The sequence below is a fragment of the Neomonachus schauinslandi genome, chromosome X (assembly GCF_002201575.2).
Source record: "Neomonachus schauinslandi chromosome X, ASM220157v2, whole genome shotgun sequence".
Classification (NCBI taxonomy): domain Eukaryota; kingdom Metazoa; phylum Chordata; class Mammalia; order Carnivora; family Phocidae; genus Neomonachus; species Neomonachus schauinslandi.
In genome coordinates, this window is record NC_058419.1 from 84,965,628 (window position 1) to 84,982,682 (window position 17,055).

The following is a 17,055-nucleotide window of genomic DNA, read 5'->3' on the forward strand; positions in this document are numbered from 1 at the left end:
GGTGGGGAGATGAGCCAGAGGGTGGGCAGCCCCGCGCACCACAGGACAGCTACCACTCATCTGCTGGCGCACCGCTTGGCAGTTCCTCTGATAGGAGTTTCATCTTTAAACTCCAAGAGGAGGCCATCTCCCTAAGTGTCACCACCAGCCCTGGTGTCTAGAGGGGGACAGGTGGGAGAATGATGGCCTATGGCTGCTCATTTCCTCCCCTCAACAGGGTTCTTGCTGCCCTGATAGTAGTCCCCACCTCCGACAACTGTAAGTGGTTTGGATGATGTCTGCAGTGAGGGGCAGACAAGGACCTTCCCAACACAACATGGGGGAGAGGTTAAGAGCCAGAATTTAAACCTATCCTGTATTTGCTGCCTTCAGCCATTGCCACTCAAAACGTAGGCCACTTAGAGACAGCCTTCCATTTTCCCATAGGTCTACATAGCTGTGCTGCAGTTTCTGGAACTCACATTTCCCTCTGTAGTTTCTCCCGGGTTGCTTTTGGGCAAGGGAATCGGTGCCTTGTGCTGTTTGCCACTATGGCAGGAACTAGAAGCCCCAAGTATTCTCGGGGACTAATAAGAGGTTTCTGCCCTTCAGTGTCTCTGAGCTTCCTATTCACAGAAAGGACTCCTCTGACCCTCAGAGGTCCCAAGCTGCCATACACAGAATTGACGTGTCTGGCCCCTCAAATATCTGAGCTCATCAATCACAGAATGCACCCAGAGGGTATCAGCTGGTGCCTGATAAAGGGGCCAGTTCAGGTCCTCAGAGGGCCAGATACCCTCGTATCTTGGATGGCCCTTGGATGGGATGTGTGTGTCTGAGCACCTTTCCATACTCATTAGACCTGTAGTCTTGGAGTACCCTGGACACAGGATGGTCTTGTTCTGCTCTTCCAGCGAAGCGAGCCCTCATCGGAAGAGTGGTCAGCTTCCCCTCTAAAAACTGGGGCATGATGGGAACCTTTTAAGGGTTTCTCTCCAGCTTCATATGGCATTCTTGGGGAAGACAGATGAGAGGATGGCTGCCCCAATGCCTCTCATCTCTGTGCCTAGTGCAGCAGCGACTTCTGGCCAGAACCTGCCATAGCCAGGCCATAGCCTGAAGGAACCCAGTTACCTAACCCATCATCTGCCATGTCCTTTGTGGAGAACAGCACCTGGCCAATGGAAGAATCCACCTTCTGAGAAGGTAAGTGGGGAAAAGGGTCTTCTTTTGATCATTATCTTCCCAATAAGTAGGTGACATCTTTTAGGGCCTGAGTTTTATCAGTGCTTGATTTGTGTGCCAACATAAGTGGGATGGAGAAGGCTAAGGAATGGTTTCTGTTGCTAACATGGTTAAGACAGGCCCTCATGAGCTGCAGACCCAAGTTAGGGCTTAGAGCCCTAGACATGGCAAGGCCACCGACCCTCGAACTGGTCCCAAAGCAAGTGAGAAGAATAGGCGCCTCAGACCCCTGCCCAGGACCGCCAGCATTAGTGCATGAGACTCACAGGGGAGGGTCTGGATCCTAGAAATGGTGACACGTGGAATGGCAGAAGTGGCTGGCCCAACATTTCTAAGTAGTCTGTCTGTGTAATGAGACTTGCCCTTTTGGAGTCAGGAACTCCCTCTCTCATGCCTCATTTGGGGACCTGTCCTGAAAACGTACATTCACAGCCATAATCCAGACCCTTACCGGCAGACAGATGTACCACAAAACGGCCTCAGGCCTCCCCCAAGCAGTCCTCAACCTGGGCTCACCTTCTAGAACCAATTCTCAGCACCCACTCTCCTGCCACTGGGGAAGCGGGGGCCACCCTCCACCATGTGAGGTGTTTCCGCTCCCTCAGGGCAGGAGCCCTGGGGACTCCGTCTATAACAAAAACCAGAGAGAGGGCAGAGAAATACACAGACCACAGTGACCTTCATGTGTGCAAAGTCCAGTTGTTAAAAACGATACAACATAAACTGAGAAAGAAGGCCATGGCCTCCATGGGGCAGTGCCAAGGCAGAGCCCCATACTCTCAGACCTGGGGAGAAAGGGGCCTGCACTCCAACAGGTTGAGGGCTGGCAGGCAGGGAGCTGGGGTCTCATGTATAGGCCCCCGTGGTAAAGAACAGAGATCACGTGGGGCTCATGGTGGGCTGCAAGGAGCCTGATCAAGACGGGGCTGTGGCCTCGGCCCCTTCCTCTGAGTCCCACACCTCTGACTGCAGGTAATCAGCAAAGAGAGCCTTGGCCCGGCGAAGGACGCGCCCCAGGTGGTGTTTTCGCACAAGGCGGTCAAAGTGCATGGCCAGCTCATTGTAATCTAGCCCATTGCGCATGATGTGGTCGCGGTGCTCCAGCAGGATGGCGAGGCAGAGAAAGAGCATAAATGGGTTCCCTCGGCCAAATTCCTGGGGTGGGGGCAAGCCCAGTGGGGGTGGGGGTGGCAGGGACTTTCCAGGTTCTTGTGGGGAGCCCAACTCTGGCATCAAGGGGGATCCCGCAGCCACATCACCAGCGGGAGAGGCCTCTTGGGTGGATGGCGGAGATGAGGAGGATGGGGAATCAGGGCGGGAAGAGGAGGAGAGTGGGTCTGAGGAGTTCAACAAGGGCTCGGAGAGGGACTTGGAGCTGATGAGGGCAGCTGGGTGGGGCAGCTGGACCAGAGGGTCCCTCCTGGAGCCTGTGTTATCCCTGAGTTGCTGGAGGTCATCCAGACTGGCTTGTCTCAGGAGACGGCCCCCGCCACCAGGCCCCTGGCTGGTCGTGACCAAGTGGTCAATAGCATCTTCGAAAGCACTGCCCCCTCCCCCGGCAGGCCTCAGCATGTGCCTCTGTCTCACGGGCCGCCCCCTGTGGCCACTGAAGCCAGGGTCTGCCACTTGGCTGGAGGGTCCGACGAGCTCTACCTCATGTTCAGGAGGATCGGGGGGCAGCGAACTCCAGGTGACCTCGAGCATGCGGAGGGCATCGTCAAAGGCGAACTCGCGCTTGAGTTCAAGCAGCAGCCAGCGGTAGCAGAAGAACAGGTCGTCGGCACCGGCTTCTTGTAGGTACTGGTAGAAGTCAGGGTCGGCATGTCGTAGCAGCAGCCTGAGGTGGGCAAACTTGGTGGCCATGGCGCGGCCATCAGGATGGAAGTTCGCGGCCAGGCGCTTCATGATGCCACAAAAGCAGACGAAGGCATGGCCTTCGTGGTCCATGACGGCAAGGATGGGCGAGGCGAGGTCACTCATGCCCTGGCAGTAGGACACCTGCGGGTGGGTGACGGCGTAGGTGGTGAGCAAGTCGTGCAGTGCCCGCAGGTGTGGGCCGTCCTCGGACCCTGCATAGTAGGGGTGGGCCCGGTCCGTCCGCAGCACATCCTTGAGGACTGTGCTGCGGATGAATTCCAAGTCTTCAGGGCTTGCTCGTTGTGCCCACTCACTCTTGAGCTGTTCATACTCGCGACTCTTGCGTTTCATGTAGTCCATCCGCTCGCGGCCCGTCAGCCCATCTGGGTAGACGTTCAACAGGTACCGCCACACCACCTGGCCACGGACAAAAGGGAAAAGGCTGAGCTTCTACAAATGAGCCACCACATCCCAGTGGCTATCCGTTGCCACCCACCCTGCTGCCTTGGGGCCTTTGTCTTCCTTCGGAAAAGTCGGCCTTCCCACCTCTGCCTCCCAGCCCCTCCCAAAGGAGAGCTGGCTGTCCTGGAATGGTGCCACGCCATCCCGTGACAGCGTGGTCCACTGCCTGTGTCTCGTGAGCTAGTCATGGATTGCAGGAGTGACGGATCCGATGAGTGACTGAGGCGGCTCACCTTTCGCAGGGAGGGCTCCACACCACCGTGATAGATCCGCAGGCGCAACTCCTCAGGGCGGGAGAGCTGGCCCTCGTGGTTCAGGTATGTGTGAAACTCGGCATCGCTCAGGGGAGGCTTGAAGGGCTTGACATCTTCCCCATATGACCAGCTTAGCACCTGTTGGACCTTAGACAAGGTGCGGCCCACCTGTGAAAGAAGGAGGGAGAAAGGCCACCAGTCAGCTGGGCAGGCTATGGGCAGGTGCCAACAAGCATGCTCAGAATCGGGGGTGCCAGGTAGGCCTGCCCTCCCCCTGCAGTGGGCCACAGGGGTCCCTGAAGCCACCTGAGACAGGATAGACTGCGTGAAGGGCAGGGCAGCTGTCGTCAGCGATGACCTTTTCTCAGCCAGTAGCACGTCAGAACCAATGACATCCTTGGGGCTGATTATGTCCCAGTCTTCCAGCAGAGGGCCTAGGCACACAGAATGACACGATTCAAGAACAGGGTGAGAGTCCCACACCTCAGAGCTGGGTTCCTCTCCTACCAAAGCCAGGCCACCCCCCCCCCCCCCCCGGGGCAATGAATGACTCCCGCCCTCTCTTCCCATGTCATCTAAATCAGGCAAAACATAAAACTGTGACTAATTCTTTTGTGGTAACTGTCCCACAAAATGGCTCGGCAGACTCTAAGCAGTACTTTAATGGTATAAAGTAATAGTTATTGAGCACTTATTATGTGCCAAGCACTGTGACAGGGGCTTCACTTTATACCAGGAAGTGTTCTGAGCCCTTTGCAAATACTGACTCATTTCATATTCACATCCTTTCTATAAGTTGGGCACTATTTTTTTTTTTAAATTTTATTTATTTATTTGACAGAGAGAGACAGCGGGAGAGGGAACACAAGGAGGGGGATTGGGAGAGGGAGAAGCAGGCTTCCCGCGGAGCAGGGAGCCCAATGCGGGGCTCGATCCCAGGACCCTGGGATCATGACCTGAGCCGAAGGCAGATGCTTAACGACTGAGCCACCCAGGCGCCCCTAGGCACTATTTTTTTAAAAGATTTTATTTATTTATTTGAGAGAGAGAGAGAGAGGGAGGGAGAGCACCAAGGGAGAGAGAGGGAGAAGCAAATACCCCACAGAGCAGGGAGCCCGATGCGGGGCTCTATCCCCGGACCCCGAGATCATGACCTGAGCTGAAGGCAGATGCTTAACGACTGAGCCACCCAGGCATCCGGCACCATTACTACTACTACTATTATTATGATTATTATTTTTATAATTTTTTTTAAGATTTTATTTATTTATTTGACAGAGAGAGAGGGAACACAAGCAGGGGGAGTGGAGAGGGAGAAGCAGGCTTCCTGCTGAGCAGGGAGCCTGATGCGGGGCTCGATCCCAGGATCCCGGGATCATGACCTGAGCCGAAGGCAGACGCTTAACGACTGAGCCACCCAGGTGCCCCTATGATTATTATTTTTAGAGATTTTATTATTTATTTGACAGAGAGAGACACAGCGAGAGAGGGAACACAAGCAGGGGGAGAGGGAGAGGGAGAGGGAGAAGCAGACTCTCCGCCGAGCAGGGAGCCCAATGCGGGGCTCAATCCCAGGACCCTGGGATCATGATCTGAGCCGAAGGCAGACGCTTAATGACTGAGCCACCCAGGCGCCCTATTATTATTATTACAAATATTTTTTATAAAGATTTTATTTATTTATTTGAGAGAGAATGAGATAAAGAGAGACCATGAGAGGGGGAAGGGTCAGAGGGAGAAGCAGACTCCCTGCTGAGCAGGGAGCCCGATGCGGGACTCCATCCCGGGCCTCCAGGATCATGACCTGAGTCAAAGGCAGTCGCTTAACCAACTGAGCCACCCAGGCGCCCTATTATAAATATTTTTATGTCTAAGTAACTGCCACACCCAACATGGGGCTTGAACTCACAACCCCAATATCAAGAGTCACATGCTCCGCTGACTGAGCCAGCCAGGCGCCCCCAGTTAGGCACTATTATTAACACCATTCTTTCTATGAGGAAATAGGCACAGTCAATATAAGATAGTTGCCTGGGGCACCTGGGTGGTTCAGTGGTTGAACGTCTGCCTTCGGCTCAGGTCATGGTCCCAGGGTCCTGGGATCGAGCCCCACGTCGGGCTCCCTGCTCAGTGGGAAGCCTGCTTCTCCCTCCCCCACTCCCCCTGCTTGTGTTCCCTCTCTCGCTGTGTCTCTCTCTGTCAAATAAATAAATAAAATCTTTAAAAAAAATGAGATAGTTGCCTAAGGCCTCACAGCTAAGTAAGTGAAAGAACTAAATTTGAAGCCCAGGCCCAAAGCTCGAGAGCCCAAACTCTTAATCTTATATTCACGCTAGTCTCCATCCCACAGTTGGTACAGATTACTGTATCATTCTCATTTGTAGATGATGATAAAAAAGGTTGGGACAATTAACAATGAGCCAAGATTCTACAGCTGGGAAATGGGAGGGCTGGCTAGATCTGTACCTTGTTTACCTTACTCCAGAGCCCAGACATATTTTAAGGAGAGGTATTTGTGGAACAGCAATTTCGTGTATCTTACACAGAGGAAATAGCGCTTTCCTGACTCTACGCAGTTCTGGCCCTTGGAGCATCAGCAGAAGTCTCTCCCTTCCCTCTCTCCCTCACTTGCCCTCACAGCCCTTCTTCCTGCCTCAACTGTGATGTGATGGCCGCAGTGGCAGTGGCCACGTGCAGGGAAGTTCGAGAGACTTAAGAGATGTCAGCCCCGGCGCCACAGAGCTGCTAAGCTGACAACAGCAATGTCCAGTGGATTTCAAACTCTACTATATGAAACAAATCAGCTTTGATTTGTTTCAGCCATCATCATTTGCAGGCCAATGCTGTCCCTAAGCAGCCTGTCCATAGAGTCCACTGTACGTTCTCCCACAGAGCTGAGGGGGGAGCAAACCCTAGGCCATATGTGGATGTCACTGCCTCTCCCTGGATGTCTCATAGAGCACTGAGAACCTACAGAGTCCAAAAGGAGAGCCAAAGATCCACTCTGGACATGACCTCCTCCTCTGCTCCTCTATCTGTTCATTTGCTTGAGCCAGAAACCTCAGAGACATCCTTGCCGCCTCCCACTCTCTCAACTCCCAGGGCCAAACTGTCGCTAAGCCCCATGGCTTCTGCATGCAAAACATACTTCAATTCCACCTCTTCTCTCATCACTGCCTTGTCGCCTGTCTGAGCCACCACATCTCTCACCTGAAACTGCCTCTTTGCTCCTCTCCACTCTCTCCCAACAGCTGCCAGAGTGGTACTTTGGAAAGAAAGTATATACTTTGGAAACAAAGTATGAAAACACTTAACAGGCAAAAGAAAGAAGGTCAAACTAATGGTCTGAAAGATCAAATAGAAGAACCCCTTCAAAAGGTGCAGAGCTAGAGCTTGATGATTTGAGTGAAAATGTAGAGAGACCCGGAAGACAAGTCCAGCAGACTTAAGATGCAAGCAGTGCTGTTCCTCAACTCTGGAAGCAAGAAGACAGTGGCTTCCCACGCCCATGGAGCACTGTTAAGAAAGCCTTGAGACGCAAGCCCCCCCCCGCCCAGCCAAGACAGTACATATCTATCATGGCCAAAGAAAGACATTTTTGGTCATTGGAGTACATCCAATCCATGCACCTTGTTGGAGAACAAGAAGTTCTCTAAGCAAATGACTCCTGAATGACTACCAGGGCTCCAAGTGGGGAAAGGCAAAAGGGAGGGTAAATGGCAACAGGCCACAAGTTTTTAATATGTGTAGTTACACATGAAAGACAAAGGTACTGTGATTGGGAGTTTGTAGGATTCCTGAAACATAAGTGAACTACTATAAAGAAAATATGACAGCCTGGAATTTAAAAAGAAATTACTATCTAACCAAAACCCAGAAGTTAAAGGTTAGGGATCAGAGTAAAAATAAGAATTAAAAGTGTTCTAAAGCTTCCGTTTCAAAGGCCTGGGAGGGTGGGAGAGACTGGAGGGAAAAAGATTTCACTGTCAATTGCTTAAGAAAACATAAATCCTGGTATGGGGTTTTTGTGAGAGACATATCTAAAACTAAGTGACAAAGAAAGGCTGAAAGCTGAAGAAACCTAAAGGTATTCCTGGCAAACATCAACAAACAGAAAGCAAGCCCAGCCATGTGAATGTCAGAAAAAGCACCGCTTGAGGCCAAAAGTATTACAGGAAAAGAAAGACATTCTATATTGATTAAAAAAAGACAGAACCCATTAATAGGACGGGCAAAGGATAAGCACAAACTCATCCAGTGGCAAAGCCTGATCTGAACTGCCATAAGACTATATAAAGTCTTTATATAACCTACTAAGCGTGAATGCGTACACATTTCCCTGGAGAAGCATCCAAATGTCTCATTATGGGGTGCCGCCCAGGCCCTACTTGTGGTATTACATAATAGATGCTATGCGTACTACATTTTCCTAAAACTGTCAAACTTCCCAAACCCTAAATTAATACATAAATTCTGTGCAATGCCAATCAGAAATCTAATGGGGTTTTTCCTGGAACTGGATAAAAACTATCTTAAGATCATATGGAAGAATTTACATTTAAGAACAGTTAAGAAAAAAAAGAGCCAAGAAAAGAACAGTGGGAGGATGGCAATGCTTGCCTTATTAAAATTAACCACAAAACCACGGTGATAAAAATATGGTGTTAGCACAGCAATAGACAAATGGAGTCAACCGGTGGAATGTGGTAAACAGCCCAGAAATAAATCCCAAGTACACACGGGAACTCAGTCTATGATAAAAGTGTCATTTCAAATCAGTGTAAACATGGTGGTTCTTTAATAAATGATGTTGGCATAACTGTTTATCTGGCATTTTTTTAAAGAACCAGGTGTACTTATCACAATGTTCACAGCGTAGAGATTTATATGTAAAAAAAGAAAATAATAAGCACATTAGAAGAAAACGTAGGAGAATATTTGTATAAGCTCGGGGATGGGGAAGATGTTCCAAAGTAAGGGGAGATACTCAGAAATCATAAAGGGAGAGATAGGTATTATGTATAAGACTGCATACAAATTATAGTTTTCAGTAGGACAAAAAAAAGACACTGTAAGCAAAGTCATAAAACAAATGATAAGCTGGGAAAAAATGTTTGCAGTACATATGACAGAGAGAGGATTCATATCCCAGCTGCACACAGTGGTTGAAGATCTAGGCTGGGTGATCTTCCATCTGTAGAGATGGCAGAAACGGGCTTCTTCCCAGAAAGAGGGACTGGCCGTCCACGTTGTCACAACATGCCTGTTGCTTTCAGTCATGAACATGATCACAAGAACATCATTAATAATATTTATAATGACAGCCGCATCTATTGGATACTTATAAACATAGAGTCTGAGACCATTTATGTTAAACACATACCATTTGTGTATATATACAAATATAAATATACTTAGGTTTATGTGTGGATAAATATGTGTGCGTGTACGAATAAGTAAAGGAACTGCAAAATTACACATCAAGCTAATCAAAGTGGTTCCTGTAGGGCAAAAGGGTAGGGGATCAAGATTAGGCACAGTGCAGGGTGCCTGGGTGGCTCAGTCAGTGAAGCAGCTGCCTTGGGCTCAGGTCATGATCCCAGGGTCCAGGGATTGAGCCCCGCATCAGGCTCTCTGCTCAGCAGGGAGGCTGCTTCTCCCTCTCCCTCTGCCCCTCTCCCCGGGCTCCTGCTCGCTCGCTCTCTCTCTCCCTCTCAAATAAACAAATAAATTTTTTTTTAAAAAAAGGTTAGGCACAGTGGTTCCAGGAGACTTCAGCATTATTTGAAATGTTTTCATTTTTCATAAGGAAAATTTATTTACTACGTAACTAAAAAATTAATTTCTTTAAAAAAATGCAACTTAAATCAAATTCCCATTAGGATTTTAATGAACTGATAAGCTAATTATATTAGATGAAAAGAACAGTAAGTGCACAAGAATATTTAAGAAAAAATTTTAAAAAGGAAAACAGGGGTGCCTGTGTGGCTCAGTCGGTTAAGCGGCTGCCTTCTGCTCAGGTCATGATCCCGGGGTCCTGGGATCGAGCCCCACATCGGGTTCCCTGCTCAGCGGGAAGCCTGCTTCTCCCTCTCCCACTCCCTCTGCTTGTGTTCCCTCTCTCACTGTCTCTCTCTCTGTCAAATAAATAAAATCTTTAAAAAAATAAAAATAAAAATAAAAATAAAAAGGAAAACATTAGGGGCGCCTGGGTGGCTCAGTTGGTTAAGCGACTGCCTTTGGCTCAGGTCATGATCCCAGGGTCATGGGATCGAGCCCCGCATTGGGCTCCCTGCTCAGTGGGGAGCTTGCTTCTCCCTCTCCCACTCCCCCTGCTTGTGTTCCCTCTCTTGCTGTCTCTCTCTCTCTCTCTCTCTGTCAGTTAAATAAATAAAAATAAAATCTTTAAAAAAAAAAAAAAAGGAAAACATTAAAACCTATCATAAAGCTATGTGATTGAAACAACATGAACTGGTCTGGCTTTAACAAAGAGATCAACTGGGGCGCCTGGGTGGCTCAGTTGGTTAAGCGACTGCCTTCGGCTCAGGTCATGATCCTGGAGTCCCTGGATCGAGTCCCGCATCGGGCTCCCTGCTCGGCAGGGAGTCTGCTTCTCCCTCTGACCCTCCTCCCTCTCATGCTCTCTGTATCTCATTCTCTCTGTGTCAAATAAATAAATAAAATCTTTAAAAAAAAAAAAAAAAAACAAAGAGATCAACTGTAAGAAGACCAGCAATTCAGACAAATGGCAAAGACAGGTAGCCAGAGACAGGAACTTCTGCCAGAGTAGCCCTGTGTGCTTAGCTCAGTCACTTAACTAATTCCCCAAGCCTTGGTTTCCTCACCTGCAAAATAGACACAGTAGCACTGTTTCAGTAAAGAAATCAGATCTGCGCAGCTAATAAACATGAAGAAAACCCCAACTGCATAAGAACTGCGGGGAATGCAGGGATGTGTGGGTGGCTCAGTCGGTTAAGCGTCTGCCTTTGGCTCAGGTCACAATCCTGGGGTCCTGGGATCGAGTCCCGCATCGGGCTCCCTGCTCAGCGGGCAGCCTGCTTCTCCCTCTCCCTCTCCTGCTCCCCCTGCTTGTGCTCTCTCTTTCTCTCCGTCAAATAAATAAATAAAATCTTTTTAAAAAATTAAATAAATAAAAAGAACTGAGAGGAATGCAAATAAAGCAGAGAGACGGACCCTTCTCAATTTGGCAAAAAGACATTTAAATGCTATTTTTTTTAGAGAATCAACTTTCCAGTTATTGATGAGTCCATTCTTTTCCTACTGTTGTCTCATTTACCACATTCCTGCATTTGGTAAACAAGCCTGTTTCTGTCTTTTGCCCATCTCTGTCACTATCTTTTTCCCTGACTCCAGTTTTTCTCTCCCTCTCTCCCCCTCTTGCTCTTTTTCTCAAGGCTGCCAATCTTAACAAGCCCACAATTTCATAGAATCAAATGGTTAAAAGCAAGGAATCTGAAAAAAAAAAAAAGCAAGGAATCTGGAGCCACCATCTGGGTTCAAATCCTGCTCTTGCACTTACTGTCTGTGTGACATGCGCAAGTCCTGTTCCCCTCTCTGAGCCTCGGTTTCCTCAACTATAACATAGGGATGACCATCATGCCTACCCTGTAAGGTTGTTTTGACAATCCAATAAATAAATATTACGTGTGTAGAATGGTCCTAAGTGTTCAACACATGTTAGCTATTTATATGTTACTAAGACGTCCATAAAAGACCTCAGTCATCCCAAATGAGCATATGAATTCCCTGAGGCTGGGAACCATGTCTTCCACTCCACAACTTTTTATTTTATTTTATTATTTATTTTTTAATATTTTATTATTTTTTAAATTTTATTGTTATGTTAATCACCATACATTACATCATTAGTTTTTGATGTAGTGTTCCATGATTCATTGTTTGTGCTTAACACCCAGTGCTCCATGCAGAATGTGCCCTCTATTTTATTATTTTTTAAAAAGATTTATTTATTCATTTTAGAGAGAGAGAGACAGAGACAGAGTGGAGGGAGGGGCAGAGGGAGAGAATCTTCCAGCAGACTCCCCGCTGAGCATGGAGTCTGACGTGGGGCTCGATCCCATGACCCATGAGACTATCACCCGAGCCAAAACCAAGAGTTGGACGCTCAACTGACTGAGCCACCCAGGCGCCCCCAAATTTTATTTGTTTGTCTGAGAGAGAATGAGAGGGAGAGAGAGCATGAGCAGGGGAAGGGGCAGAGGGAGAGGGAGAGGGAGAAGCAGACTCCTCGCTGAGCACAGAGCCCAAGGCAGGGCTCGATCCCAGGATCCTGGGATCATGACCTGAGCTGAAGGCAGATGCTTAACCAACTGAGCCATCCAGGCACCCCAATAAAAATTTGGAGGAGCCTGGGTGGCTCAGTTGGTTGAGCATCTGCCTTCAGCTCAGGTTGTGATCTTGGGGTCCTGGGATTGAGCCCCACTTCGGGCTCTCTGCTCAGCGGGGAGCCTGTTTCTCCCTTTCCCTCTGCCTGCCACTCCCCCTGCTCGTGCTCTCTCTCTCTCTCTCTGTCAAATAAAGAAATAAATTTCAAATCTACAATAAAGTTAAAAAGATGAATTCATTGAATACCCATACATCCTTCATCTAGCTCCCCTAACTATTCACATTTTTTGCCACACTTGCTTCATCTTGCTCTGTGTAGATACATACTGTTTTTTTTTTTAAAGATCTATTTACTTATTTCAGAGAGAGAGCAAATGGGTGGAGGAGCAGAGGGAGAGAGAATGCTTGAGCAGACTCCCCACAGATCGTGGAGCCCGACGTGAGGCTGGATCCCAGGACCCTGAGATCATGACCTGAGCTGAAATCAAGAGCTGGCTGCTTAACTGAGTTAGCCACCCAAGTGCCCCAATACATATTATTTTTTTGCTGAATTATTTGCAGACATCATGACACTTTACCCCTTAATACTTAACTGTGTTTTTCCCAAGAACAAGGACATCTTCCTTCAATAACCATGATACCATTACCATACCCAGGACATTTAACACTGATACAATATTATCATCTAATGTATGGCTTGTAATCAAATTTTTGGGCCCATGTCTTAATTTATCTGTGTGCTCCCAGGGACTAACACAGGTAAGTGTCAGGGAACAAATATGAGAAGAGAGGAAGTGGCTGAGAGATCAAGGGAACAATGAACGAGTGAGCAAGAGTCCAAACAAATATGAGTGCAGGATGAATGAATGAATGAATGAATACAACCATCGTTATTATAATCAGCATTATATAGTTAGGTGTTATTATAATGGAAACATACAATACTACATTTCCATTGTTATGCTGCATTATATAATTATAACTTATATTACTAGATTATATAATAATAAATACAAGTTATTGTTAGAACTAATATTTTTTAAATATTTTTATTTTGGGGGGGGTGAGGCGGGGGGGAGAGAGAGAGAGAGAGAGACTCTCAAGCAGACTCTGCAGTCAGCGCAGAGCCCAACACAGGGCTCAATCTCATGATCCTGAGATCATGACCTGAGCCGAAACCAAGAGTTGGATGCTCAACTGACTGAGCCACCCAGGCGCCCCTAGAGCTAATATTTTTTGAGCATTCACTATGCAGCCATGCATTGTTCCAGGCATTTTACATGAATTTCCCTGTTTAATCCTCATGATGGCCCTAAGATACCATTATTTCTACTTTACAGGTAAAGAAATCGAGGCCCAGTGGCCAAGGCAGGATGTGGACCTAGGATACCTTCTTCCTTTCAAGCCCACTGTGAGGGAGTGTATTGTAATGGGGGGAGTCATCCCATGGGGAAAGGGTGGGGCCCGGAGCCAGGTACTCACTGTCCTCGGTGGGCCGAATGTCTACCCGCAGCTGCAGGTAAGGTTTGGAGGCTGTGGTGAAGGCTGTGCTGAGGTCCCAGTCAGACAGGAGTGAGAGGTAAGTTTCCTGCCCCAGCCGATCCCGGCCCAGGTAGCTGATGCCAAAGTTCTTCTTCCTGGACAGAGGAGGTGTGGCAGCTCTCAAGTGCCCCCAGGGCCCTGGAGGCCTCAGGGACAGTTTCCACAAAAAGCCAGGGAAGGCAGAGATGATGTTGAACAACTCTCTGCTATGTGTTGGGTACTGTGCCAAGGATTTCGGGTTGCCTGAGGTCAGATGGTTTACCTCTACTTTGTTACACAAACACAGAAACGGATACACACCTGCTTGTATCTAGAGGGCACACTGAAAACTTAAAATGTTGATCCCTTCTCGGGAGGGTGACAGGTAGTTGAGGGATAGAAGTGGGAAGAAAGCAGCCTTCCTACTGCATAAAAAATAAAGCAAGCTGTGTGTTTGTTATTTTTCACAACAAAAAATGTTTATGCAAAAAAGTCAAATAACAACTAAGAATTTGTTCTTCAGATACACTTGAGCAATTGTGTGATGAAGTATGTTGTGTAACTACTGTAACCAGGGAAACGTCCTAAGTAGACATCACTTGTGTACTCTTTGATTTTGTTATTATGTGCATGTATTCCTCCAAAATAACAACCACAACAAAATAACCATCACACCTGTCCCCAAGAGACACCACTTTTCATCCATCAGGTCAGCAAATTTTCCAATGTTTTCTAGTAACCAGTGTTTCTGAGGGAAACAGGCATTTTATATGCTGCTGGGAGATTGTAAATTGGCAAAAACCTGTCTGGAGAGCATTTTGGAAACATCCATTGAAATTTTAAAAAGCATACACCCTTTAACCCAGCAATACCACCGCTAGGAATTTATCCTATGACTAGATTTCCCCAAATATCCCAGGATATGCAAATGTGGCAGTTCACTGTGGGATTATTTGTAATAATGAAACAAACAAAAACAAAAAAGCCAAACAACCACTGTTGAGGAAGGTGGCCCCATGGTCGGTCCCCCAGCATCCCATAACTCACCCATTCAAATCAAACGCTCGGATGAGGATGTGCTGTAATACATCGAGTGAGGTGATCTGGGGGTCGACGGCAAAAGAGCGGAACTCAGGTGACAAAAAGCTCTCACACTTCTGGGGAGAGAAGACACAGGGTGGGCCATCAGGTGCCACATCACCACACTGAAGCGGAGTGAGGGATAGGAGGCAAGGTCAGGTAAGTTGTGGGCAGGGGCACATGGAGGTGGGTGTTCTGGGTCATGGTTTTTGCTCTGAGTGAGGGGTAAGACTTGGAGGGTTCTGTGCAGAGGAGGGATGTGATCTGACTTAGCATTTAACAGGATCTTTCTGGCTGCTCTTAGAAGAACAGACTATGGGGGCAAGGGAGAAAGCAGCAGTCCAGTGAGGAGGAGGCTACTGCAATGGTCCAAGCACCCAATCCTTCTTCTTTGTTCCCCCAACGATGGTTGTCAGGATCACCATGTCCAGTCTGGCCCCCGTTAAATCAATACTCCATGCTGCATCAATTTAGCACATCTATCTACAATACTACCCTGCTTAAATCTCTTCAAAGGCAACCCCAGCGTCCCCAGAAGGTGGGCCTATAGGACGCTGGCCAGCCTCTCTTCAGTCAGCTTTTTTGAACTTTACACTCTGGTACCACCAAACTGCTGGAAGTTACTTTGAACACATCCTGGCTCCAGGACTTTGCTTGTGTTGATCCCCCTGTTTGGAAAGTCCTTCCCACTTTCTTCCAACTGGCTCACCCACAGCTCGGCCATCATCTCTTTTCTGAATTCCCAAACCTCTACCTTAGAGCTTCCTGTATTACCCTGAGGTAATCTGTTTACCTCTTTCCAGAATCTACCTTCTCACCAACACCAGTGCCACCACTCTAGTCTCAGCGACCATGACCACTTGCTGGAGCTATGGCAACAGCTTTCTTAGAATACATGACAAAGGCCCTTCACAATCTGCCCCTCTTTTGCCTCATTGTTTTACCCCCTACCCACTCCTGCCCTTGCTCTCTCGCTCCAGCAATGTGGGAACCTAAGGTAACATGCCAAACTCATCCCCACCTCCCAGCCTTTGCCCTTGGTGTTCTCTTTGCTTCCACTCTTCCTCCAAAACGCACAGGGCTGATTCCTTTTGTATTTGGGTCTCTGCTCCTTCAATACCTCTCTAGGGACTTCCCGCTACAACCTTGGCTAAAGTAACTCCCTAGTTCAGAAGCTTTTTCCTTATCTCCTTACAACATTCACCAGTGTCCAAAGCATCTCATTTATTTAGCTGTCTCCCCGACAAGCAGGTCAGCTCATCCTGGGTGAGACTGTAAATCTGCACACAAGTGCAGTCTCAATATACATGTTAATTGACTTCAGCACCTCCTTTTCAGACACCAACAGCCCCCCTCACTCCTTAACTATTTAAGGCCCCTCCTCCAGCCCTATGGCCCCTCCTCTCTACCAATAATCTCCACCTATCCATTCCTTAGGCCCCCTACCCTTCCATCTTCAGTCCCTACGTCCTCAGGCCCTGCCCAGCATTTCCAGGTCCAGCCTCCCCCCCCCAGCTCGTCCCCACCACTATCACTCTGCCCTCAAGCCTCACCCCTCAGGTTAACACCCCAAATCTCGGGTCCCGCCCTCCAACCTGGGAGAGTCACCGCCTTCCCCTCCCCTGGGCACCCCAGGAGGGCAGGCCAACCAACTGTCAGCCTCACCTTGACTCGGACCCGTACCACCTCTCGCTCCTCCTCCTCAGCGGCCGCCGCCTGAGCTCCCCCACCAGGTGGGGGCGCTCCAGAGCCGGCCAAATCCGAGGATCCAGAGGCCGACGCCATCCCGCCGCCACCCGCCTCAGGGCGACGGTTGACCGGTGCCCCCCACCTCTGTGAGCACTCCACAGTGCGGGCGCCCGCGGCCCCACCTTGCGCCCCGACGCAGGCGCAGAGGGCGCTGTGCGACCCTGCCCCCCCACTGCCCCTCCCACCCAGCACAGGGTGGAGATGGCCTCTGCGCACGCGCTTAAGATGCTCTAGCCAGGTGTCCCGCCCCCAAAAGCGGTGCATTGTGCCTCACTTCCACCAGTACGCAGGCGCCTACTGAGGTCCCACCTCCCCGAGCCTGCGGTTCGGTTGTCTGGGCAGCATAATTCCCGATTCACCTACGTATTACAATGACGACCTACTCAGGCGAGAGAAGTGGGCGGGGAAAAGAAGCTGCTGTGCGACGACGTCAGGCCCCACATCCCGCCCCGAGTTGCCTCGTGCCTCTGCTTAACAGATGATGTCATCTATTTCAAAAGCCTGTGGCCCTTGCTTCAAATGAGTCTGCTGAATGGAAAAT

At 48.9% G+C, this 17,055-nt stretch overlaps 1 protein-coding gene across 3 annotated transcripts; it reads right to left on the minus strand.

Annotated features, from left to right (window-relative positions):
* Positions 1–1,912: 1,912 nt before the first annotated feature.
* On the minus strand, positions 1,913–16,655 carry TBC1D25 (TBC1 domain family member 25). Of its 3 annotated transcripts, none has more exons than XM_021679005.1 (6): positions 16,431–16,655; positions 14,733–14,842; positions 13,647–13,801; positions 4,104–4,231; positions 3,777–3,965; positions 1,913–3,498 (listed from the first exon to the last, which is right to left on the minus strand). In XM_021679005.1, exons 1-6 carry the CDS (start codon positions 16,548–16,550, stop codon positions 2,140–2,142), a joined length of 2,061 nt encoding a protein of 686 aa, XP_021534680.1. In that variant the 5' UTR covers positions 16,551–16,655; the 3' UTR covers positions 1,913–2,139. The 3 variants fall into 3 exon arrangements, with proteins under 3 accessions (XP_021534680.1, XP_044767634.1, XP_044767635.1); XM_044911699.1 differs by having other exon boundaries at positions 14,733–14,890; positions 16,431–16,553; XM_044911700.1 differs by having other exon boundaries at positions 16,419–16,553.
* Positions 16,656–17,055: the final 400 nt, after the last annotated feature.

Bases quoted from the DNA above. Each gene is read 5' to 3' on its own strand.
- TBC1D25 (XM_044911699.1), bottom strand. From the start codon at position 16,550: ATGGCGTCGGCCTCTGGATCCTCGGATTTGGCCGGCTCTGGAGCGCCC. The intron at 13,802-14,732 runs GTGAGTTATGGG...TCCTCTGTCCAG, and splicing joins CGAGCGTTTGATTTGAATGG to GAAGAAGAACTTTGGCATCA. The intron at 3,966-4,103 runs GTGGCTTCAGGG...CTTCTTTCACAG, and splicing joins CGCAGTCTATCCTGTCTCAG to GTGGGCCGCACCTTGTCTAA.